Source organism: Hoplias malabaricus, chromosome 4 (assembly GCF_029633855.1).
Source record: "Hoplias malabaricus isolate fHopMal1 chromosome 4, fHopMal1.hap1, whole genome shotgun sequence".
Lineage (NCBI taxonomy): Eukaryota > Metazoa > Chordata > Actinopteri > Characiformes > Erythrinidae > Hoplias > Hoplias malabaricus.
In genome coordinates this window covers 67,883,991-67,911,490 of record NC_089803.1, presented here as the reverse complement: position 1 = coordinate 67,911,490, position 27,500 = coordinate 67,883,991, and the positions used below count along the sequence as shown (strand labels likewise).

At 43.0% G+C, this 27,500-nt stretch overlaps 1 protein-coding gene across 5 annotated transcripts in view; it reads left to right on the top strand.

The window, feature by feature from the left end:
* The window catches only part of LOC136695393 (uncharacterized), a 59,536-nt gene that overhangs the window by 22,182 nt on the left and 9,854 nt on the right, over nucleotides 1–27,500 (top strand). For 4 of the 5 annotated variants that reach the window (XM_066669443.1, XM_066669442.1, XM_066669447.1 and 1 more), the window contains exons 6-12: nucleotides 1,043–1,134; nucleotides 2,661–2,763; nucleotides 4,744–4,812; nucleotides 11,092–11,352; nucleotides 24,375–24,445; nucleotides 24,551–24,661; nucleotides 25,974–26,071. In XM_066669443.1, the coding sequence (XP_066525540.1) occupies nucleotides 1,043–1,134; nucleotides 2,661–2,763; nucleotides 4,744–4,812; nucleotides 11,092–11,352; nucleotides 24,375–24,445; nucleotides 24,551–24,661; nucleotides 25,974–26,071 (805 nt within the window). The remainder of the gene's footprint in view (nucleotides 1–1,042; nucleotides 1,135–2,660; nucleotides 2,764–4,743; nucleotides 4,813–11,091; nucleotides 11,353–24,374; nucleotides 24,446–24,550; nucleotides 24,662–25,973; nucleotides 26,072–27,500) is intronic. The other variant, XM_066669445.1, reaches the window with a different exon arrangement.

The following is a 27,500-nucleotide window of genomic DNA, read 5'->3' as shown; positions in this document are numbered from 1 at the left end:
TCGGTCGTTGGGATGTCCTTGAAAGTAATGTCTTTACGGCGTGCGTCTGGGTGTGAGGGAGTGCGTCTGACCCTCTGTCGCAGGCTTTGAACTCGGCCGGCGTGCTTCTCATCTGCTCCGGGGCGCGCGGCAACAGGCCCTTTACGCAAGCCATAAATTTGCACCTCCGTGAAAAGACAACCTTTATAGAGTTATGAAAAGTCATATTAATCGAGATGAAACGCGGCCCAGAGTTTATTATTAACTAAAACCTCAGTTCAGCCACACGTCTGCCCGAGCCACGACCCCCAATCAAGTCGTGATTGTGACATGTGCCCATTGTGCATTGTTCAGCTTGTCGTGATCCTCGGCAATCTTCAGATAAAAAAACTACAAAGAAGGCATGGTCTGAGGCCGATTTGGAGCTTGTTCCCATCTTGATTGGAGGTGTTTTGTCATGGTGTTAATGTGTTTCTAAAGTCTGGCACAAACACAAAAACACATGCGCGCACAGCGGAACATGGAGTGCGCCCTGAGGCCCACTTCTCTTAAGGTGTGTTTGCGTTGGTGTGTGTCAATGTATATGTGCACCTGGCACGCTTCGAGTCGACAGGTGCTGCTGCAGGTTTGTGTAGCTGCTGTTCTATCAGTATTTACAGAAGGATTATGGAACTCCAGCCACGGTGAATACATGGCGTTACTCGTGTGGCGCGTGCCACTCTTTTTTTTTTTTTGTCTTACACCCACACGGCATACACTACATTATAATGTTTTAATTGATTGTTTGAATGTTTTGAAATTGACTTATTGCAGTTTCCCTCGCTCTAAAAAGCTATATCCACTAAAAACTAGTTAAAAATAGTTACTCCATTTGCCGTGTTTTGCAATAATAATGCGTTTCATTTAAAAATTGAGATGAGAATTAAGTGCTGATTTTCATAAGTATTTATAGCACTGCACTTATACAGGGTTAGAAAAGCAATGAACACCAGTTCATCATCGAGTTTACTCCAGAACCAGGGTTGTGAACCACTGTCTTGAAGTGTCTGTCCTCTGTGTGCAGAGATCTACACCCCACTGAGCTGGACTGAGAGCAGAGCGGCGCTGAGGCATGTTCCACTGGGCGACGTGGACAGTCAGACTGGAAGTCCAGTGGTAACGCTCTGTCTTCCAACATCAGCACAGAACTCCACATACACATACACACAAAGAGGAGAGGAATCTATTAGTAAACACAACTTTATGGCTGTCATCCATGCAATCCTAACTGATTGGGAGTGAATGGGGATTTCTGAGTGCTGCCCTGCAGCAGGTGTGTGTGGTTAATCAGTCATTGGGTGGGTGGTTGGTGTGAGTTGGGGGGGGGTGCAAGAGGGTGAGGCTTGCTTTAGAGAGTCTCCAAGAGGGGAGAAGTCAGACTTTTAGCCCTTCAGAAATTCCAGTCACTTCCACTCTCTGCCTTACACAGAGGCAGCTAATTCTTTGCTTTTAAGGTTGTGCTGTTGTGTGGATTAAGGAAGGGTCAAAGGGCAAGACTCTGGGGGTAAACGGTAGCAGCAAGTGGTAGGACCCGCACAGTTACTGCAGGTGCACAAGGATATTAGGGTTATTGATCTTCCTCTTTTATGAAGAAAGTGGGAATGAATTTGGCAGGAAAAATGAACGTGTTATAATCCTCTGTCATGAGTGTTCAGTCACAAAAGAGTTTCCTGGGGGGGGCGATTATCGAGGGAACAAGAGGCAGTATTCACTTGCTGCATCCTGCAGGGTTCACATTGTACTGAACTATGGAACAGATCATGCACATGTGTTCAGATAAAAGTGTGGTCTCTGACTTCGGCAAAGTGCAGTATATTTTTATATTTTTGGAGACCACTGAAGCTGTGCTACATCGTGTTGTCTAATATGTATCTTGCCCATATTAGGAATTCTGGGTCTAAGCATAATTCATGAATTGGAGAAATAATAAGATTTTTATTATTATTATTAGTGTTAGGTTTTGTGATCTACAGGGGTTAGACAATGAAACTGAAACACCTGTCATTGTAGTGTGGGAGGTTTCATGGCTAAATTGGAGCAGCCTGGTGGACAATCTTCATTAACTGCACATTGCACCAGTAAGACCATGTGCATCCAATGGTTCAAACATTGTGTCCTGAAGGCGGTGCCGTGTATCAGGACGACAACGCACCAATACACACAGCAAGACTGGTGAAAGACTGGTTTGATGAACATGAAAGTGAAGGTGAACATCTCCCATGGCCTGCACAGTCACCAGATCTAAATATTATTGAGCCACTTTGGGGTGTTTTGGAGGAGCGAGTCAGGAAACGTTTTCCTCCACCAGCATCACGTAGAGACCTGGCCACTATCCTGCAAGAAGAACGGCTTAACATCCCTCTGACCACTGTGCAGGACTTGTATATGTCATTCCCAAGACGAACTGACGCTGTATCGGCCGCAAAAGGAGGCCCTACACCACACTGATAAATTATTGTGGTCTAAAACCAGGTGTTTCACTTTCATTGTCCAACCCCTGTATGTTAAACCTTAGTTTAAACCTAACATTGGCCTTGTCCTCTGGTGTTATACTGGTGTTAAGTCCTGGAGTTTATTTGTATATACCTTATAAGTGAGTACGTACATATGTTTTTTTAAATGTATTTGTTTTGTGTCAAAAGCGCACTTATTCTGAAGACATTTCCAGATCTTCCTGGTCTCTCAACTCAAGTGGTGACACTGACAGCTGTGTTTGGAAGGAGAAAGACACCTATGAGAACAAAGGTGCGCAGATTAACTTATTAAAGCCCAAATTCGCAGATTTAAACAGATTTTCCTTTTGCTCAAATGTAGTAGTCAATCAGCAAAGGCGTTTGTTGTGTGTGGAGGCTGATGTACTATCATTATAGCCAATGTAGAAAAGCTATAACCAATCATTGAGCACAGTTTTATGGGCATCCCTCAGTTATGACCCATTTGCCTCTAATCATGATGAGTTTTTAAGTAAAGTCCTACTTATGTTACGTAACCGGACTGGCTTATGTGGTTTTTAACCCTGTATGGCACACAGTTATCTATAATAACAGACATATGACATTACAAACAAAAATCTGTAGCAGCAGCTGGCATTGTGTCTATATATTAATTATGCAGAGTCTTCCATTTCTTGTTAGGTGCATGGTAGCTCCGAGGTAAAACATACGAAGCAAATTCTAGACACCAAAACATCTCATTCAATTGACTGTATTTGGTGTAAAAGAGTATTGTGTTAACTTTGATGAACTATTGCTTCTTTAAAATCGATTTTTAAAAATCAGCTGCAAGATGAGCTGCTGTTTAAAGGATATTCCAACATCATTTAATCAACACCATACCAATGCAGGTTAAGAAGTTGTTTCTAAATGATCTGCTCATACCTCTTAGGGGTACAGACCTTTTTGTATTAGTCAGGATCTTGTATCTTCAGTGTATGTCTTTGTAGTATTCAGTATCTGACCAACAAGGGGATGTTTGTACTACAAATCCCAAACACAAGTAGACCACACAGGAAAAGGCTAATCTCGTGAGTCCACATACCTTTTTAAAACATCTGTAGCTCGTGTTAAGAACCACAGAATTCTGGAAAAAGCCTCATTACATATCTACGTCTGGCCCATGTACAAATGGGGCCTCATAATAAGTGAAAGTTCTGCTACCTGCTCTGCACCAACACAAAGAAGATCTTAGCGAACGGCACCCTGCCGGGTTCTGTTTAAGCCTGTCTTAATTGCTAAGTTTCTTTCAGTTTTTGGTGAATTAGTTCACCAAGTGTTCAGTTCCAAGGTCTGAAATGAAGGGTGTGGGTTTGTCACTTCTTTGCTTCAGAAACAGCTTTTTTTCTCTGGATTTCTGTGAGGATTTGTTTGCATTCAGACCTCTGACACATTAGTGAGATCACTGTTGGATGATGCACTGTGGATCGCAAACGACACTCCAACTCATCCAATAAGCATCACCCCAGAGAACACAGTTCCATTCTCAACAGCCTAATGGTGTGCAGGGTTATGCCCATCTAGCCCACACTTGGAATTAGGCACAGTGACCTCACCTGCTCCAGAGATTCTCATTTAATTTCATCAGTGCACAGTTTTAAAATTTGGTGTATAGCTCGATTGTCCAGTTCCACACCTCTGGCTAAAGTCTTCTTACTGTGAGGGCAGCGTTTGATGTCTGTCTGCCTCCGGTACACTTAAGCCTCATAATCCCTGTCGAGAGGCTTCTGCCCACTGCCAGCTCCATCTTTGCCTGTGTGGCCATATTGTGTACATAAGGCAGCTCCAAGTGTATCTGAAACTGGAGACATGCCAAACTGTTAATGGGGTTATCAGGATCGTTTGTCTTTTCTTGTTCCACGATTATAGCTCCAACTCTTCTCTTTGGTACATTCTTATTTCGTGCTCTGTGTAAGTGTCTGACGTAGCTTTCTCTGCTTGACATTTGTTTCACCTGGCCATGAAGGGAAGTGCAGAGTGGATCGCAAGCATCAGTCATTCTGTGGGCTTAATGTCCCATGCAAGCTTAGACAACCATCTACCTCCATTAGATGCCCAGGTTGGCGCATCTGTAATGTATTGGCTACACTTAGCTAACCACGTGCCACAAGGACACGGGGACATTTGAACATTCAGCCTTTTCTTAGCAGTTCTGTAGTATGTCTTTTATGTTGCTGCTGCCAGTAAAAATGCACTTATTTAAGATACTTGTCTTCTATATTTTGTCTTCTAGACTGGGAGCAATCAGAAGGAAATGATCTCATCTCTGATAGTCCTCTCCAACCGAGCGCTGAGCCAGTAGGTTAGTGCCACTTGTCTGTGTACCGTACACTGAAACACTCGCCTCCAATTAGGTTTCAATGGAGAATAGCCTTTTCTACACCTTGTTTTTATGAGTCAAGCTGTATCTACAACAGTTAAAAATGTGGCAGATACTCTTTGTCTGAAGAAACAATCCAGAACAAAAAGAAAGCTAAAATCAGGGAGGTGTTTATCACAAGAAGCCCAAACAGAGGCATTTTGCCTTAAAAAAAGATGTCACCCGTGTAACCCTGGTGACATTGTGTACGCTTTGGCACAATGACCCTCCCGGAGGCCAGAGACGTGGTCACTCACAGGGTCAGTGTGGGGTCAGCTTGAGGTCATAGCAGGAACCACTGGGCATTGAAGAGGCCCCAGTGCGTCCAAAAAGCTGGACATGAGATTACTGGCCCCTACTGAGAGGAGCTGGAGGGTGTGTGTGGATTATCACTGGTGGGAATGTTGTTGGTGGGAAGGAGCACACACACAAAACTGCACAATCTGTGTGCTCTGTTACAACAGCTCTATTAGTGTGGGACATGATCGCTTCAAATGTATAAGGTGTCATTAATTCAGTCCTCAATAATCAGGCCCAGAAAAAAGTCACTAATATTTCTAGACTTAAAAATGAATAAGACGGCTGACTGATAAACAGGATATTCACGTCAGAACATGAGAAGGACCTCATCTATCCAACCATTGAGTAACCCAGAATTACACTTAACACACAAGGTCATGAGCCAGCAAAAGGGTTAATTTATAAATATAAAAACCAAGTTAGACTTTAAATCTCAAATGATGATGTTTTGGAACAGCTTATGGCCTCTCTAATAAAAAATAGCATGTATTCAGAATTTCAGAAATGTACCTACACTGTAAAACATTTATTGTAAATTTTACAGTAAAATACTGGCAGCAGAGTTCCCAGCCGTTTACTATATTTTTACAGGAACACTACTGTATTTCAAATTTACAGCATATTACAATAAAACACTGTAGCAGACTTGACGTAAATTTACAGCAATTTTTTACAGTGTAATACCTAGAACCATTTTGTGAATGACATTACGTGAAGGACATTAAATATTATGATGAATTATTATATATTTTTGAATGGCACCTGTCTTTAGGGCACAGTGACAACATATTTATTCCTAAAGGGTTCAAAGGAGGTCATCATGTAAATATAAACAATGCCTATTTTTGGTTAATAAAATCACAATCATTTTGTAAGTGCAAAGGTATAAAATTCAGTGCGTATATTATAATTATAAAGCCGAAAACTATTTGGAAAAACATCCCGTGTATGTTGCACATGTGGTCAGAAAGGTCATGTCTACTCCAGTTTGCAAGCATTTCTGGATCTCTGTTTACGTCCGGCCTTTTGTCCTTAGCCTCATTCCAAATTCATAGGTGTTCTAATCCCTGCTCGCAACGGGTCCGCCACTGTTGCCATTCTGCAGAGTCTTTTTCCTGTTGTCTTTAGCATTCAGCTGAAGCTAAATATGTCACTGAGGCCTGTGGATGTCACCCGTAGGTTTGCACCAACAAAGGGACGCTAAGCTGAACTGACCCGGCCAGATTGTTCTGGAAGACACCGGGCCTCTGTGAGAGCAGATTAGGGGCGTGAATGAGAGAGATGGAGAAGCAGAGATTAGCCGTGTTCGATACACCGTCGTCTTGCCCCAATCCCCTCCTCACCCCAATCCAGGACCACACACTGACACAGCGGCCGTGCCGTCATTGTCTCAGAAAGACACAGTGTTGCTAAAGGGCTCAGGGCCTATTGTTCCTCCCGGAATCCTTCATCGTTTGGATAGCACTAAAATCCGGATACCGGCGCTTTGATTGGCACTTGTCAGCACCGACAGAAAAGGATGATGCGTTGGGAAACGGCCGTCCAGGAAGGACAATCGGACCAATGAATAATAATTGAGGAGGGATTTTCTCCTTTTGCCTTCACCACTCCCTCTATTCTTTGCTTTCTGCTGAAAAGAGAGGAGGAGGATTTGGGTGGCAGGACCAGGACTGTCCGGCCTGAATGTGTGATTGGCGCTCATCCCTTTCTCAAACACACAAAGAAAAGAGATACACGGCTGACCTTCTTGCTCCACTCTGGTAGACCGGTTGTTGGATATTCCACACAAGAGTGCAGGCAGTGGGGTGTGGGGGGTGGTGTGGGAGGGGGGTGGCGGTGGAGGGCTGTCCTTGGTGGCCTTGCAATCTCAGAGGAGGGTTAGATGAAGGATTTGACTCTGCCACTCTCAGCCAAATCCATCTATCTGTTTCTTTCAGACAGTCCGGTTGGTATGGTAACCTGGTGTGTGTGTGTTTAAGATGGTTTCTAAGCAGGCACATGCCTTGTTTCCAGCTTTGACCATTCACTAATCAGTGTTGTGCACTGGAGGATTAAGCTATGTTAGAACAGGAGCCTTTACTGGGCGAGATAGGACCGGCTGAGGGAAATCAGCTGGACTTGTGAAACCAGATTTCACACACAAGCCTGGATATAGTGTTTGAATGAGGCCAAGCCTGAAATATTTATTCTCTCAAAAGAGTCACAGATTTATCTACAACTGCTGGCAAAACTTTGGTCAACGGTTGGAAAACAGCTGCCTTCATCTAAAGCTCCTATTTCAGTCATGCTAATTAGTATCATATCTTTATGAATATCTTAATAATTACAATAATAACAATGTTACAGACTCCAAAACTCGATTTTTGCCATTTTTAAAAGTGCACAAAACTTATAAATACAATATTTTTAGTTGGATTTGAGCTGTCTACCTGACAAAATTAATACATTTCTATTTTAATAATGTACATTGTCTACAGGCTTTCCTCAGGTGTTCTTACTTTGTCTGTACATTTGCAAACACAGAATTTAATCTTCACTGATTCAGTGGTAAAAACCTGAAAGAGATTTGCTCTTAATCCTGGTGTAAACATTTAACTACAAAGGGAAGTAATATAGAGCTAACGTTCCCATTGGTCATTTGGAAGACAGCATTATTTGCTTATGCATGCATTTTGTTCCTTAATAAAATTCCAAATATTATATATTTCATTCTAATTATTTGGGCAAGACCCAATGATTCTGTGTTGAACTTTTTAATGTATTGCTATATTCATTATTAAACGTTAATAATTCATATTTTAGCTGTTGCAACAACCATATATCAGCCATTTCCCTTTGAACTAGCAATGTTTTTTCCAATCTTACCAGGGAAGAGAAAATGTTTTTTCAGCGTGAGCACAGGTTTCTATTAAATAATAAATTATAATAAACGTAGTAAATGCTTTAGTAACTGTTTTACTTTTGGGGTGAGGCCAGAGGACTGTGCTTAACGTTAGCAAGAGCCCAAAACACCCGTCAGAGCCTTTGTCTTGAGCAACATACATGACTGTCAGGCCCTCTGTAATGTTTCTGGATCACAGAGGACTGGAGAGGTTTATAGATGTTGAGGATGTGCTTAATCATTAATGTCATGTCTCATTTGCTATATCATGAAAGCACAAAGCATGGCGTGTATTTTCCCACTAGCCGGCAGGAGAGAGTGTGATGTATTAGGTTAAACAGCACGGCTCACAAGCTGAAGGAGAAGCTACGTCAAGGCTGAGAGCGGGGGACGGTAGCTGGATGGTTGACGAAAGCTTGGTCATGAAAGAGAGGGCAGTTAATGAAACATGCCTTTGTCCATTGCACTGGCTGATGAAGTAAAAATAGATAAATGACAACATTTTGAAGCTTTTTGATTTGAGGAAATGGGCCATCAGTTTGAAGAATGACATAAAATGGGCATGAGAGTATTATTGGATATTTCAGCTTAAAGCTGTACATAAAACACAAATAACAAATTTAGATATGGTTTCTTTTGTTGAACAATGTTTGAGCATGAGTAACGTACACATGCAACATGAGGGTGTCCAACAAAACTAGTGGAAAATAACACAGATGTTTAGCTTTAATGGTCCGTGTACCTTTTCTTTAATTGGTTTCCCATTTCTAATCCTGGAATAACACAGAGAACGATCCATTCCCATATTCTGTGTGTAATTAACAGTACCAGAGAATGTAGATTTTATTTTTTGTTTTCTTTTGATCCAACGCATCAAGCACACATACAGGGAATATTAGAATCTGATATATTTTGATGTTATCCATCCATCCATTCATTATCTGTAACCCTTATCCAGTTCAGGGTCGCGGTGGGTCCAGAGTCTACCTGGAATCATTGGGCGCAAGGCAGGAACACACCCTGGAGGAGGCGCCAGTCCTTCACAGGCCAACACACACTCACACATTCACTCACACACTCACACCTACGGACACTTTTGAGTCGCCAATCCACCTACCAACGTGTGTTTTTGGACTGTGGGAGAAACCCATACAGACACAGGGAGAACACCCCATACTCCTCACAGACAGTCACCCAGAGCGGGAATCGAACCCACAACCTCCAGGTCCCTGGAGCTGTGTGACTGCGACACTATCTGCTGTGCCACCGTGCCACCCTATTTTGATTTTAGTTCGCTATAAATTGATATTTGGGTTCTTCAGACCTAACAGGAAGATAACAGATACAGCTACGTGTCACATAAACATCACCTTTCTGCTGCGGTTCCGCAAACTTATATTAGCTTTAGAACACCCTCTCTGGACACCCATGTTCTCAATGTGCACAGAAATCTCAGCATATGTCGCCCCGTCATTTACCATATTTCTAATTCAATCATGAAATGGGTCGATGTTCATCTTTGATCTACTAGCAGAATAAGTTCCTCTGTCTCAACATATGGCACTATTAGCATTGAAAACGTCTAGTTCTGCCTAAAATCTGTTTGTTTTCCTTAAATCAATGATATTTATATCATTTAAAATAGGGAAATGGGTGGTTCTCCATTTTTCTGCAGGATTAGAAATGGAAAACCAATTAACTAAAGGTACACAGACCTTTAATAAACAAAGTTATTGTATTTGCAATGCTATAAATGGATGAGTTTTCTTACTGAAATTTACAACACAAACTAGTTTACAATAGACCGCTTGTAATAAACAGCCTTGCTCAATAGAGTCTTGCCTCCTTTGTGCCGCAGCATAAAAGCAAAAGTCAGTGCTCTAATTTTAAAAAAGACTATAGACACAATAGTGAAAGCCCCCTCCACAGGTTCACATCTTTTTTTTGCTGTGTCTTGAAAGCAGGAAATCTTTTTAGAGAGGTGTTAAGGGAACAATAATTGTGTGCCACTCACAAGTGACCAGGCTAATACATCTTTTGGGAAAATGTTAATGGGGTTGTTGCAGGAACAGGGCAAATTGGCCCAGAGGTAAAATACAAGTGAAAAAAATTGGACTGATTCAGAGGGAGACAGAAGTCAGAGGAAGTTTAAACAAATGTAGTGTATTCAATGGTGACCTGTTGTTTGCCAAATAGTGAACCTCCTTCTTTACAGTTAAACCTCAGAGCTTTTCAGATACGTACATCACTGCTGTGTAACATATAGAAAAAATAAATTCACATTCTCAGGTCTGAGCTTATTCTTTATCTTCAAATGTTCAGTAAGTTCTCTGATGCTTTCGGTATTAGACAAAAAATAGGACAGTCACCCGGAGGAAACCCACGCAGACACAGGGAGAACACACCACACTCCTCACAGACAGTCACCCGGAGGAAACCCATGCAGACACAGGGAGAACACACCACACTCCTCACAGACAGTCACCCGGAGGAAACCCACGCAGACACAGGGAGAATACACCACACTCCTTACAGACAGTCACCCGGAGGAAACCCACGCAGACACAGGGAGAACACACCACACTCCTTACAGACAGTCACCCGGAGGAAACCCACGCAGACACAGGGAGAACACACCACACTCCTGACAGACAGTCACCCGGAGGAAACCCACGCAGACACAACGAGAACACACCACACTCCTTACAGACAGTCACCCGGAGGAAACCCACGCAGGCACTTCCTATCTCTGTTACAAAGAATTAATTACCATATAATAAACAGCTTTTTAAAAACTGTTTATAAACATTTATAATTGTAGACTTATTTTAAAGTGGTACCACATTTTTTATTAGTTAGTCATTAAATATTTGTTGTGATCCATTGCCCTAATCTCTAACCCGTCAACACAGGTTTGATCAGATTTGTTAATGTTAACTATTTTCATTGTAATAACCTCCAAAGCTGTCAGAAGTCGCCTGTTACTTTTTATATTTTGTGTTGTTCGTATGTAATGTATTATTATGTTTTATCTTTGTTAGTTCCCAAAGACGACACAGTGTTCCTAGTCAGTGAGACCACCTCTCAGAAGATGGCTTGTCCAGCAAGGCGAGAACGGCCTTGGATAGGCCAACGAGGCCGGAATCAACTGAAAGAGAGAAGGAGGAGACGCCAGAGGAAAGAGCTAGGGGAGAAGGGAGAGGAGCGCAAATCCAAGGCACTGCAGATTTATTCCAAGCTTCAGGAAGGAAATGAGTCTGCTCAGCCCAGCAAGCCTAGCAGTTGCTCCAGGTTTGAGGACTGTGAGTATACCTTAATCTGAAATTCACCTGATAATATTAACAATGCATGAAGACTTACTGGCTCTCTATTCAGTACTCTTCATACTGAAAAACACCTTTCAGCAGAGAATGAATTTATTTTCTGTAAGCGCTTATGTAGCTCAGGGTCGCGGTGGGTCCGGAACCTACACGGAATCATTGGGCGCAAGGCGGGAATACACCCTGGAGGGGGCACCAATCCTTCACAGTGTGACACACTCACACCTATGGACACATGTGAGTCGCCAGTCCACCTACCAGCGTGTGTTTTTGGACGGTGTGAGGAACCTGGAGGAAACCCACGCAGACACAGGGAGAACACACCACACTCCTCACAGACAGTCACCCAGAGGAAACCCACACAGACACAGAGAGAACACACCACACTCCTCACAGACAGTCACCCGGAGGAAACCCACACAGACACAGAGAGAACACACCACACTCCTTACAGACAGTCACCCGGAGGAAACCCACGCAGACACAGGGAGAACACACCAACTCCTCACAGACAGTCACCCGGCGGAAACCCACACAGACACAGGGAGAACACACCACACTTCTCACAGACATTCACCTGGAGGAAACCCACGCGGACACAGGGAGAACACACCACACTTCTCACAGAAAGTCACCCGGAGGAAACCCACACAGACACAGGGAGAACACACCACACTTCTCACAGACAGTCACCCAGAGGAAACCCACACAGACATAGTGAGAACACACCACACTCCTCACAGACAGTCATCCGGAGGAAACCCACCAGACACAGTGAGAACACACCACACTTCTCACAGACAGTCACCCAGAGGAAACCCACACAGACACAGAGAGAACACACCACACTCCTCACAGACAGTCACCCGGAGGAAACCCACGCAAACACAGGGAGAACACACCACACGTCTCACAGACAGTCACCCGGAGGAAACCCACACAGACACAGAGAGAACACACCACACTCCTCACAGACAGTCACCCAGAGGAAACCCATGCAGACACAGGGAGAACACACCACACTCCTCACAGACAGTCACCCGGAGGAAACCCAAGCAGACACAGGGAGAACACACCACACTCCTCACAGACAGTCACCCAGAGGAAACCCACGCAGACAAAGGGAGAACACATCACACTCCTCACAGACAGTCACCCGGAGGAAACCCACGCAGACACAGGGAGAACACACCACACTCCTTACAGACAGTCACCCGGAGGAAACCCACGCAGACACAGGGAGAACACACCACACTCCTTACAGACAGTCACCCGGAGGAAACCCACGCAGACACAGGGAGAACACACCACACTCCTCACAGACAGTCACCCGGAGTAAACCCACGCAGACACAGGGAGAATACACCACACTCCTTACAGACAGTCACCCGGAGGAAACCCACGCAGACACAGGGAGAACACACCACACTCCTCACAGACAGTCACCCGGAGGAAACCCACGCAAACACAGGGAGAACACACCACACTTCTCACAGACAGTCACCCGGAGGAAACCCACACAGACACAGAGAGAACACACCACACTCCTCACAGACAGTCACCCAGAGGAAACCCACGCAGACACAGGGAGAACACACCACACTCCTCACAGACAGTCACCCAGAGGAAACCCACGCAGACAAAGGGAGAACACATCACACTCCTCACAGACAGTCACCCGGAGGAAACCCACGCAGACACAGGGAGAACACACCACACTCCTTACAGACAGTCACCCGGAGGAAACCCACGCAGACACAGGGAGAACACACCACACTCCTTACAGACAGTCACCCGGAGGAAACCCACGCAGACACAGGGAGAACACACCACACTCCTCACAGACAGTCACCCGGAGTAAACCCACGCAGACACAGGGAGAATACACCACACTCCTTACAGACAGTCACCCGGAGGAAACCCACGCAGACACAGGGAGAACACACCACACTCCTCACAGACAGTCACCCGGAGGAAACCCACGCAGACACAGGGAGAACACACCACACTCCTCACAGACAGTCACCCGGAGGAAACCCACGCAGACACAGGGAGAACACACCACACTCCTCACAGACAGTCACCCGGAGGAAACCCACGCAGACACAGGGAGAACACACCACACTCCTCACAGACAGTCACCCGGAGCGGAACTTGAACCCACAACCTCCAGGTCCCTGTCTGAAAAGTTTAAGCTGCGTTTAGTGTGGTAGGAGAGTCACCACTTCATCAGTAATACAGTTTTCAGCTGAGCATTGTGTTTATTATAATATTATAATGTATAAAAACAGCCAAACTTTAATAAGTAAATGAGAGTTAGTTTAGCTTGTTTGGCAGAAGAATGTACTGAAAATGATTGTATACAATAATAAATCACAACAAGAAAGCTTTTATATTCATCTACCTCTTCTATTGTACGAAAGCACCAGGTGCCAGTTAACAGTCAGTTACTTTAGAATTAGTGCATAGTAGTGGAAGCAGTTCATACAGTTCTTAAAATATTTGTATCAGCCTTCAAAAGACTAAACAAAAACTAAAATCACAGTGAACTACAACAAAACAAACTTGAATAAATGCACTCTTTATTTTTGTGGCCATGCTAATTAGGCTTCAGATTCAAGAACTGAAAACCATGCCACCTATTGTCCCACGCCTGGGTACCACCAGCGTAATTTGAAACTCTGTATACACAACGCACATCCACACGTCAGTCTGCCTGCTCTTCGTCTCCACCATTGTTTACCTTTGAGCCTCAAGCTTTGCACTTGATTTTTTAATTAGCTATGCTTTGGAGTGGCGTCCTACCTCCTTTTTTTTTTTCATTCGAGGGTCTAATTGGTTAGTGGTGGCCCCTTTTTGGCGATTGGTCGTAGGGACAGAGTGTTCCGTGAAGGCAGGGGTGTTTAGTGAAGGTCAAGGTGAAGGGGCGGAGGCGGGTTGCGAGAGGTCGCGAGGCAGCAGAGTTCTTGTGTGAACGCAGGGCCACAGTGAAAAGGCCTGATTGGACAGGTTCTCTTCAGCCCCTAATCAACCGAGAGAGGCGGAAGCATGCAGCTGTCCCTCACACAACGGAGAGGAGTGGCACTCTTTGTGTATTGGTGTGTGTGTGTGTCTGTGTATGTGTGTTAGTGATTAGAGTTTTTCCCTTTATGTGAACGCGGAGATGTGTCATGCTCTGCACTTTTTTGAGTGAGGGCTGATTTCAGTTTCCCTCTGGAAGAACAAAGTGAATGTTTGTTGTCTGATCAGGAACTGCCACTTAGAACATTTTTGTACAAGGCCACCTTCTCCAGCTGGTCCTAAAGTAATGCGAACACTAAAATTGCATGTACAGGAGTGTGTGCACAAATGCACCTCTGTGTATAAAACTGCATTTGTTTTTGTCAAGCCTTTTAAACACTTGTGAGCATGGCTCCTCGTTCGGCCCTGAAAGGCCCTAATTGGACTTAATTGGCATCCACTCTTTCAGTAGTGGGCATTAAAAAAATGCAATGCAAAAATAACAAGGGTTTTTCACCTTTCACCATTTTGCCTTGTTCAGCTTTCACCTCATTCCCTCTCTCCTTGAGCAAATGTCCTCCTTTTCTGTGGCTCTGTTGGCTGTACGTCTACAATTGCCTTAATGGGCGTGGAAAATACTGTGTGGATGTGTGTGCACCAGATATATATTATTAGGTGGGGTCCACAATCTTTTACACACTCAGATTGTGGGGAATTGTCTTGTGTACGGAGCAAAAAAGTAGTTAAACCTTTGAATTTGAACTCGTTTTTAGTTTTGTAAGTCTACAAACTACAAAATGAATTTTACATAATGTCTCCTAAAGAGTGTGTGTGTGATGGTGTCAGGTATAGTATAACATGATAATGCTCTCTTAGTGAGAGTGTGTACCTGTGCTTCCTGCGATGACTCAGAAAGACCACAGGTCTCTGATGAATGTCGGTGTTGATGGGGAACACCTGGAGGTCTGGAGACTGCCCCGCCTCTACACACACTTAAAAAGACACACACTGTGACTTTGGTGTGTTGATTTTTGTACATTTACAGGACCCTAAAATGCTTGGCTTTGTAAATACAGCTGAAATAATACAAAGTAACCCCCAATAGCAGGATTAATGCTTAACATTTTTATTATAGCTGCTTCTTTTTTGTTAATTATGTAGATAACGTTTGCATATAGGGCGGCACGGTGGTCACACAGCTCCAGGGACCTGGAGGTTGTGAGTTTTGATCCCGCTCCGGGGGACTGTCTGTGAGGAGTGTGGTGTGTTCTCCCTGTGTCCGCGTGGGTTTCCTCCGGGTGACTGTCTGTGAGGAGTGTGGTGTGTTCTCCCTGTGTCCATGTGGGTTTCCTCCAGGTATTCCCAACTTGTGCTCAATGATTCCAGGTAGGCTCTGGACCCACCGCGACCCTGAACTGGATAAGCGCTTACAGACAATGAATGAATGAATTAATTAATTCACTGTACACTGTTGGCACTGTGTAGGGCATAAGGGGCCTTTTCAGATGCAGCAAAAGTGTTAGCACTGCAGAAATCAACCTTCATTTAAGATCAAGATTAACTTTAATGTCACACAAGTGGAACATCTTCTTGGCCAGTCCAAAAGCTACTAAACAGCACATAGCCAACCTACATCTTCTCATAAATAACACACACTCACCCACATTTAAGCAAACGTATTCATACTTGGATCCTATGACCAGCATTAAGATTTCCTAGCAGCGACTCTGAGTTCACCTTGATTCTAGCAATGATTCAGAAGCAAGCTTAAGATGTTAATTTATTTGCTTTTATTTTAACAATGTAATTAGCAGGAGTACAGATACTTTTACAGACTATTTCTTGTTCTTTACACCTACTCATATCTTAAAATATATATTTTTTTATTGTCATTTTAACATAAAACAAAAATCCCAGGTATTTTATATGGTAGAGTCCTAGAGCCCATCCTGATGCTGTACAAAACGTGTGTGTGTGTGTGTGTGTGTGTGTGTGTGTGTGTCTGTGTGTGTGTGTGTGTGTCTGTGTGTCTGTGTGTGTGTGTGTCTGTCTGTGTGTGTGTGTGTGTGTGTGTGTGTGTTGTGTGTCAGCGCTCTGTGGGCGGATACTACGTGGCTCTCCTGCTTGGTCTGTTGTCACACTAATGAATGGTAGCTTGAAAACTTTGCTATTCTGAAAGGGTACCGACCAGTCACTTACGGGTATGTGTGTGTGTTAGTGTGTGTTAGTGTGTGTTAGTGTGTGTTAGTGTGTGTTAGTGTGTGTGTGTGTGTGTGTGTCTGTGTGTATTAGGATACAGTGCTTTTATGTAAGATCTGTTTGTAGAGATTTGGGGGAATGGAATGGCAGAGTGTATTTACCATCAGATCAGAATGACTGGGCAAACAAACAAGACTGGCTATTGATGAGCGTCAGGCATGGAATATGCACGCTGTATTCAAAGTGCCCAGGCGAAGAGAGCCAAGAGAATCTGTCAAAGACTCCATTATACAGCATCCAAACAGAGCAGGCCTCTCCTCAATGGCCTTATTAATGGCACAATGTCAAGGGGAGCCATGGCAATAATAGCAGATGATTTGGGCTTTGTGAGGTTATCACAGGAGATCAGTTCGAACAGATGATTTGCCCTTTTGTGGAGTTATCAGTGGGGATCGGAGTGTAGCGGTTTGTGAGGGATTGTGGCCCATGTCTGTGTGTGTGTGTGTGTGTGTGTGGGGGGGGGGCATGCAGCCAGCAGGAGGTGTGTGTGCTGCCTGCGTGTGTCTTTGTTTGTTTTCACTCTCCTTTTCAGGGAAAGTGAAGGGGAGGAGCTACGTATCCACTATCCAACTACACAGTTCACTCAGGGTTAGCAAAATCCCCCTAGTGCCTTACTCCCTATATAGTGCACTCCAGAGATGATAAATCTAAAACGACTACACTCAAAACAGGGCGACACGAAGCGGAATATATATTTTTATTTGATATATAATGCATTCCTTCAGTGTGTAGGGAGATATCAGTGTTTTAGTCTTTGAAAGTAATAGTAGGAAGCATTACAGCTGCAGCTTTTGTTGATGTGTGTTGTCATAGCAACAGTTCATATTTTTGTAAGAAACATCTTTTATTGTACGTGAGGAACTCACAATTTTAAGGTTAATACAGAGTATATTACAGTGAGTGTGTAGTACACAGCTGGAGTGCAGCCACTGTTTTCTACTTGCTCTAAATGTAGTCCAACAGCCAAGAAATATTTGGTGTCAAAATACTGCTTGTAATATTTACCTTAGAGCTACAGGGCTAACATTTCTGATCAAAACCTAAAGCCACAAATTACCCTTTTGTATTTTTTGTTTCATAGTTTAGAGGAAGTATGTCAAGAGAGACCTTAATGAAGTCTTACAAAGCAGTTTGAATTGTAGGGGATGTGTTTACAGAAAAAAAAAAAAAACATGGGTGTCTTCTAGCTATGAGATATATACAGGGGTTAGACAGTGAAAGTGAAACACCTGTCATTGTAGTGTGGGAGGTTTCAGGGCTAAATTGGAGCAGCCTGGTGGCCAATCTTCATTAACTGCACATTGCACCAGTAAGACCTTGTGTATCCAATGGTTCAAACAGTGTGTCCTGAAGGCGGTGCCGTGTATCAGGACGACAATGCACCAATACACACAGCAAGACTGGTGAAAGATTGGTTTGATGAACATGAAAGTGAAGTTGAACATCTCCCAGGGCCTGCACAGTCACCAGATCTAAATATTATTGAGCCACTTTGGGGTGTTTTGGAGGAGCGAGTCAGGAAACGTTTTCCTCCACCAGCATCACGTAGAGACCTGGCCACTATCCTGCAAGAAGAATGGCTTCAAATCCCTCTGACCACTGTGCAGGACTTGTATATGTCATTCCCAAGACGAACTGACGCTGTATCGGCCGCAAAAGGAGGCCCTACACCATTCTAATAAATTATTGTGGTCTAAAACTAGGTGTTTCACTTTCATTGCCCAATCCCTGTATGTATGGATATGTTTTAAGCACATGCAAAAAATGTTGGAATGGAACAATGGAATTAATTCTTTATTATTTCAAAGAAAAAGACAACAATGTGCAGTAAACATTAATAAATGAAAGAAAGTCAGTATTATATGTGACGTCCATTTGCTTTTTTTACTCCTAGGTACAGTTTACACAGATTTATAAAGAAATTAGATGGTAGTTTTACTGAGCGTCTTGGAGAATCTGTCACAGTTCTTTTAAGTTGGATGGTCACACTTGCAAAAACTCAGGAGCCTCCATTATGGGTCTCCATTTTTTTTATTAAACGTAACCACTTTTTTAATAATAATAATAATTTCTTTAAAGACATACAATTATATGTTTTTTAAAGATATACAAAAATAACTTTTTATTATTTTTTATAAAAAATTGTAAAGCGTCCTTGGGTGTATGAAAGGCGCTATATAAGTGTAACTTGCTATTATTATTATTATTATTATTATTATTATAGTAATTTTAGCACCATTAGCATTGTATAGTCAGTGCTAAACAATAGAAGTTGGATTTGGTCACTGAGCAAGTCTTAGCTTAATGACTATATCAAAGATCAATGGAAAATTAAAATTTCCATTAAAAGATTTTTTTCCTAACAAATATTTTTAAATCTGGACAGTGACGTCAAAACCGTAAGGAGTTGCTGACGATACTGAAGACACAACCCATCAAATTCACTGATGAGTAACTTGAAATAGATATTTGTTGTTAAACTTAAAGGCTAAGCACCACTTAATGGACCTCCATGAATATTTCACATTATTGTAGTTACTGACAGATATAATTATGAATTAAAATGAAAATAGCAGCTTAATTTGCTTTAAAACTGACAATTTTATTAAATTGACGGAAAAACCCGAGCTCGCTACGGAAATTCTTGAACGCGACCGTGACGTCACTGGTGGACAACAGCTGAACAACGCCGTGGTAAAACACCGTTATGACTGACTGTTATGACAGTATCTAGCTAAATAACCAACATTATTCATGACAATAGCCTAGCAATGAGCTAAACTCAAATGTAGAGGTACCGTTATTCTTGTAAATGTGATCGAAGTCGAACTCGAATTCATCCGACACTATAAACCTCCGTAATGCAGCTACGTAGCCGAGTATAATCTGAGCCACCGAGTTTAGCGAGTCAAGCTAACGTTAACTAACACCAACTAAAACAGGCAAAGTGAGTGTCCTTACCCTGTTTACCTCCATGTTACAGAGGCTCTTGAACACCTTTCGTTGGTGTCCTTACATGCCCATATTGTTGGAAAAGCGCCAGTGAAATGAGCTACAGATAACGGAGTGAGCGGATGGTTCTTTCCAAATTGCCCGTTTAAAGTGGACAAATTTAGTCCATTTTCTGGATATTTGTTCACAGATGTCCCACTGTACATTGAATGATTGCAGACAAAAACAACACACCTTTTCGTCATTTTGCATTAAATTAAGTGCAGCTTCTAGAGTTGTTGTCCACCATCTACGTCACAGGCAAGACACCTATTAGAGTTTCCCAACACCGTTTGGGGGAGGGGCCAACGGTCTTTTAAACCTTATTCCTCGAATTAGTAAGAAATAACATGTTTTCTGACTATCAATAAACACAAGTTAGGAACTCAAACTCCACTGTATTTATTTGTTTGTTCTCATTCGCCTGATAATACCTCAGCACCAGGTCTGTTTTTAAGGGCGCTAGTAATTCTTACAATTTCTCATATTTCCACACTCACTAATTCAAAACCCAGAGTAAGTCTTCTTTCTCTTTTGAAATAATACCAGACTTAACCTATAGAGGAAAGGGATTGAAGCTTAACCCTTAGGCCTGTTTATTCCAATCCAGTCACAAGCTACAAGTGGGACATACACATCCACCCCAACCTATTATAAGACGTCATATCAAAGCGCTAAAATAACTACAGAATTGTGGCACACCCAGCACAAGCATTAACTTTGATTTGATCTTAACCCATTAAAACCTAAACCCTCACTATACAATACTATTATAGAAAATAGCTGTAATTATAAATAGTTGTATGTGCATGTAGTATATAATCTGCAGTACAGGGTGTTTGGGTGCTCCAGTGCTTATGGTAGGGTCAGTACTTAAGTTATTCAGAGTGGTTATTGTGATAAACCCAGCGTTTTGATTAATGCACAACAACAACAAAAACAACAACAAAACTGGGAGATGGAAAGAGAGCAACGTTCTTCTATCAGAGAAAAGGGGTCAGAGTGTACACACCACTGAATGTGTCCTTGTTAATGGTGCATTGGAGGGAGATTTTTATATATGATGATGAGCACAAACAAAGCTATGAGATTAAGTGTGGACAACAAACAATGCAAAATGCCCCCAAAAACACAATGAGTGCTCTGTGTGTGAGGGATTGTTGTTGTGTTTTTGAGGGTGCAGTGTGTGTGTGTGCACATATATTCATGAATACACGATGCCTTTTTTTGGATGGGCAGTTAGATACCATGAGAAATCTATAGAAGTAAGTGAGATAACCCAAAATGTCTGTTGTAAATGAATGGGTCCATCAGGGTTTTTACCTCAACTAACAATCCATCACAATGTGTTCTCTCCCAGCTGCAAAAGAAAGGTTTTGTGAATGCGAGAGCTGGATTTAGAAGTGGTTAGAAGAGCATACATTATTCATAATAAATCGAAAGAAAGGGGAGAGTGAGGCTGCCGTTGGGCCTCTGTAGGGATCAGTGGAGATCTGCTAATGGTAAGCGTTTTTAATGGGATGCAGTGAGATGTACTGCAATTTTAGACATCACTATTTGAGGGTTTAGGTAGATGGCCCTGTTGCCCACAGATGAGCAGTGGCTCTGGGAGACGGGGGGAAAAAGAATTGGAGGTGAGTGGGTGCACCTCCTGTCACTCATATGATTATCATCATCTCTTTTCTTTCTTTCTCAGTTACATTCACACTTTACACCCAGTGTAAGGCGGTCTCTCTCTCTCTCTCTCTCTCTCTTTTCTCCTTGTAGTTCTACTCCTGATTAACATTTTCTGCTAGGCTTCACACCAAAGGGCCCAACCTGTGCGCTGAGAAGCCCTGGATGGGGGGAAAAAAAAAAAGCCGTCAGCCGCTGGAGTGGAATCAGATAAGGCTATCAGGCAGGAGGATTTAGGCTTACGCCTTTGTGCCCCCCAACCCGCCTGTGCTTCCTCCCTCAATCTCTCACTCCACTGCACCTTTTGTTCTCATGATTCCCTGACAGAAAGCTCCCCAACACACGCACTCACCCACACACACACACACACGCACACACACACACACACACACTGGTGGCAGGCCATGAGTGAGACAAGAGACAAGCTTATTATGAAAAGGGTAAGCTCTACAGACCACAACAAAAATACAAAGCAGAATCACTTTTCTTCTGCACTGTGTCCAATGTACGGACGCGAAACGTACAATGATGATCAGAGACAAATCCAAACATATGGTGATGAGTCAACCTTTAAGCTTTCGCTTAGTGATAAAGCATCGATTTGATTTGTTCTTTTACCGTAAGATACTGAGACATGAAGGACAACAAGAAACACGTCCTCAGATTGCTCTGACCGTGGCACAGCGCTCACTGGCACCTGAGGAATATCATCCAGATGCAGGCTTCAGTTGAAGGCCTGAGGGCAGCAGTGTCCAGACACTGTTAGAGGATCAGGGGCAGACTGTTGTGGGCTGATAAAGAGAAAGGATGAGAGAGGGAAAAGAAAATGGAGAGTAGTCTCCATTTCCCATTCTCCCAGCTGAATCCCAATACGGATCAGTGCAATGATCCGAATACATCCCTGCCTTTCTTCACCTCACTTTGTGTGTGTGTGTGTGTGTGCCTGCCAGAATACATTTCAAGCTAAATCCAGCCTCTGCTCTGGGACAGGCCGCACGACGCTTGGTCCAGAGCTCAGAATCCGTCACAGCTATTTGCAAACAGATGCGCGTCTCCATGCCGAGTAGTTTTTGATCAATCAAGCTTTAACAAGTCAAGTTGACTAGATGCGAATGTAACGCTTTGCATGTGAAAGGGGGAAGCTAAGGAAGGCCCCAGTTTGATTAAGAGTAAGCAGATAAATGGAAGATTGAAGCGGCCCCCTGTGAACAGGGAGCAGCCCTGTGGACCCGAGGCTTTAAATCCACACTGATAGCAACTCTGTCCACCCTATTCTTCTGTCTCCCCTGATGAATGGACTCATTATTCAGTGGATTCTCTCTCTCCCTCTTTCTCTCTCTCTCTCTCTTCTGTCCCTCACACACTCTGTCTCTCTCATCTCCTCAATTGGAGTGGCAGCAGCTTAAACCAGGTCCTCTCTTAAGTTCCCCTTTCCTTTCCCTTTTCTCTCCTCTCCTCTCATTCTCTTTTGCTCTGCCTTCCTCTCCTTTCTCTTCACTCAACTTCTCTCCTTTCTTCAACTCTGTCACTAAACTATTCATGACTGCCATCTGTGTACTTGTGTAACATTAGTCTTGACCAGTACTTTAAGCACCAGTCCATGGAGATAAAACAGCCCTAATTTTTGAGTTTCTAAGTAAAAGCCCTTTGTGATTCATTGCACCCACAACGCTGCCCATGTCACTGTTTTGCTGTGGTTTCTTCTTCTATTGCACATATCATTCTGTACGTTTCTGTCTGAGTGACACAGACAAAATACAAGAAATGCCATAATAAAATGCCAGAAGATCTGAGAGAGCATGACTGACTGCACACCTCGTAATGGACTTGCTGCATCTCATTGTCCTATTGCATAGAGGGAATTTGTTTGGTTACAAACTGTAGTTCTTACAATAGCTCAGAACTTATATTGGGATAATTCCAAAATGTACTAAAATACTAAAACAGTTAGTGGATGAAAACAGTGGCCTGAGAGTAAATAGAGTTCATTCATTTATTGTCTGTAAGCACTTATCCAGTTCAGGGTCACGGTGGGTCCGGAGCCTACCCGGAATCATTGAACCCAAGGCGGGTATACACCCAGTCCTTCACAGGGCAACACACACACTCACACATTCACTCACACACTCATACCTACGGACACTTTTGAGTCTCCAATCCACCTACCAACGTGTGTTTTTGGAAAGTTGGAGGAAACCGGAGCACCCGGAGGAAACCCACGTGGACACAGGGAGAACACACCACACTCCTCACAGACAGTCACCCGGAGGAAACCCACACAGACACAGGGAGAACATACCACACTCCTCAAAGGTCCCTGGAGCTGTGTGACTGTGACACTACCTGCTGCGCCACTGTGCCGCCCTAAATAGAGTTTCAGATTATTTATTTTTTTTATGTGCTTTAGGGACTTAAAAATAGGCTTGGAAAAATGAGTCACAAGTTCTGTAACTAATTCACATTCATTTTAATAACATTTTCATATTAATTTTAGTTAAAATATTATATTTATAACAATCACCACTCACCAATCCCTTAAAAACTTCAATAGTTTATAGTAAGTATAGTATTGGAATGTGCCTTATGTTTTGTTCTAGGTTTCAACACTCAATCCACACACACACACACACACACACACACACACACACACAAACACATGCACACACACACTGGCGAGAAGCGCCAAACGGGCACAGTGTACTCTCGACTGGGAATGACCCTCCACCTGAAGCGTCGGGCATTAGGGTTTCACCCAGGACAGAGTGCCAATCCATATCTGGGCACACACACATTCACAGGCATACATTCACATACACACTCATTCACTCACACATCAGGACAGTTATTAGAGAAGCCATTCACCTAAACTCCACTTTGTCATTGTATAGGTAACTGTTACCTAACTATTACATACCCCTCTACTGATGAATACTGTCTCCAGGCTTGTGTTTGATATAAACTGGGCATCTTTTCTCATAAGTGTTGAAGCAGTTTTTGTGAATGGCGTGGGTGATTGTCCAAATAGACAAACCCTTTTTCTGACAATAATACTCTGTCTTTCTCTGAATGTTTTTCTGCAGTTGATTTTCTTGCAAAATACTGTATTATCAGTCCAGAGAAGGTCACGACATACAAGAGTGCTTTTGAAGCGGTATGTAAAACAGATACAATTTCAGCTGATGTGAAATGTTACAGTGCATTGATCTGAACAGTAGCATTACTCTATAATCTCTAAATAAAGGGAATGTATCTGCAGGTTGACAGTGATGGTGATGGCTATCTCTCCTGTTTCCAAGTCCTGCTGGCGCTTAAAGAGATCATCCCTCCAGAACTGCTCACCGAAGAGGAAGAAATCTATGTGTACAGGGTCACTACAGATCTGCCCACACACCTACAGCCTCTTTTAGAAACGAACCACAGTTTGCTTACATTGAATTCACTTTTTATTACTGAGTTATTAAAGTTTAGCTCATGTGGCTGATTGATGAGAAATGACAGATTTTTAATAAATTCATTCTTTCGTTGTCTGTAAGTGCTTATCCGGCTCAGGGTCACGGTGGGTCCAGAGCCTACCTGGAGGGGGCGCCAGTTCTTCACAGGGTGACACACACTCACACATTCACTCTCAACAACGGACACTTTTGAGTCGCCAATCCACCTACCAATGTGTGTGTTTTGGACTGTGGGAGGAAAGCGGAGCACCCGGAGGAAACCTACGTTTCACTCTTTATTAATAAATGAAACCTAATATTCCACTGAATTAAGAAAAGCTATATTCAGTGTTTTCAATTCAGTGTCCATCCCATTCTGTTGAATTCAGTACACACATTTTCGCAGTCAAACAGCTCAAGGGACCTAGAGGTTGTGGGTTTGAGTCCCGCTCCGGGTGACTCTCTGTGAATTGGTGTGTTCTCCCTGTGTCTGCGTGGGTTTCCTCCGGGTGATTGTCTGTGAGGAGTGTGGTGTGTTCTCTCTGTGTCTGTGTGGGTTTCCTTCGGGTGGCTCTCTGTGAGGAGTTTGGTGTGTTCTTCTTGTGTCTGCGTGGGTTTCCTCCGGGTGACTGACTGTGAGGACTGTGGTGTGTGCTCCCTGTGTCCGCGTGGGTTTCCTCCGGATGCTCCGGTTTCCTCCCACGCTCCCACATGTTGGTAGGTAGATTGGCGACTTAAAAGTGTCCATAGGTGTGAGTGTGTGTCGCCCAGTGATGTGTTTCAGGGTGTGTTTCTGCTTTGTGCCCAGTGATTCCAGGTAGGCTCCAGACCCACCGCGACCCTGAATTGGAAAATAGCCTTCATGACAAACAACATTTGTTGGCATAAGTCTTTTAATATGCTTGTGTATATGTCCTGTAGCCTTGTGAATCATGATCTACAGTGAAGCCAGGAAGATCACACCTTTAATGTGCAGCTTTTAGACCATTTTCAATAAAACCAACAAAAAATTATGTTTATTTAATTTGTGAATTGCTTTGTGAAAATTACTGTTTTGCTTTTCCTTACATTAAAAAGCACTGATTTTAATTTTTAAAATGATGTAGAGGCACTGATGTGATCAGCTGTTTAGTAATTAATGTTTGTTTTCTGATAATCTATGTATCCATTTAAAAGGAGACCAGACAGATTTTAAACCGGGAACTACCTGCTTTATAATTTAAGACATTATTTGATTATCTCTTTCAGATTCTGGAGCTGGTCGATTTCAGAGTGACGCAGGGTCTGACAGATCTGAGACTCTTTGCTGTGGTGGCCAGCCTGGCCCAGAAAATAGCCACGCTAGAGTGAGTATCCTAGGACACACATTGGGAAGAGGTGTCACTGACCCTCCATAAATAAGGATGAGTGCAAGTGTGTGCATGTATCTGTGTGTATGTGAAAGACATAAATAAACCTTAGGCAAGCTTTTTGCCTAGGGCTTACCAGCACATACATATTAGTTCACATATCATTATACCACACAGCAATAGATACAAACGTTTATCTGTTCATGTATTTGCCTGTATCTGTATGCGTGACCCGACTGACCCAGTCCAGGCTGGGCGGTCAGTGTGTTGGCCTGAAGTCCATTAGAGTGATGAGGCTTTTGGGTTTGACTCTGGGTTATAGCCCATATGTCAGAGATTCCCACACACAGACTATCTTTATCCTGGGCTTTTATGGGCCCTTACTGCTTCTACTGCACACTGGGGCTAAGGGTCCCCCAGGTCATGTGTGTGTGTGTGTGTGTGTGTGTGTGTGTGTGTGTGTGTGTGTGTGTGTGTGCGTGCGCCTGGTTGTGGGTCCAAAGAATATTTATACAAACTATCATTCTAATATTTAGGGACTTTTTATAGAGAGCAGTTAGGTTTGGATTGTGATTCTCCACAAAATGAATGTCCCCACAATGCATGTAAACAAACTTAATGTTGTAAAGTTTAAGGTTAGCGTAAGTCTCCATGAAATGAATGGAAGACAATGTATTGTCCCCACAACGTGTGTGTGCATATCTGTGTTTGTGTGTCCCTATGTGTGTCTATGTGTGTGATCTAGGGTCATGCCACTCTGCTGATTTAGTGCACTGCTTGCTTTGTGAGTGTAGCTCTTTCACCAGTCTAGAAGACTAGCAATTAAACAAATGAAAAGGGACAAGACAATTTCTAAAGAATGGATACAATAGCGACCGTTGCATAGTTCAAGCTCTTTAATCAACCTTCACTGAACCCTGATATTGGTTTGACCCCACAGAAGTGCTGACTTGTGCTTGTTACAAGCAGAACTTAAAGAGAGGGATCTAAACTCACTGATTTATCTGCCACAAAGAACCAGAACTCTTCTGGAAAGGTGTCTGAATGCTTTGGAAGGAGCACTTAGCAATTTTAGTTTCCTTTAAGAAATGTAGAGCCTCTATAGAGGAACACATTTAATAAATGAGATGTTTGAACATGAAGAAGCTCTTGAAAGTTCTGGATGAAATCGTGTAATCGTTTACATTAACCATGAGAAGGTCCTTTGCACTTTAGAAAACCGTGAGCTGTCACAGAGGAATTTCAATAAACCTCTTATATCTTAACAATAAGTGTGTCTTTTTAGTTAGGAACCGGTCTGAACTTTAATTTAAATGTGTTAATAAAATGTATTATTGCACAGTTATTGCTAAATACATTAAACTGAAAGTCAGATCTTTTTTTTTACTGTATCTCTTCTTCACAGCTTGTGTAATGCCCCGACACG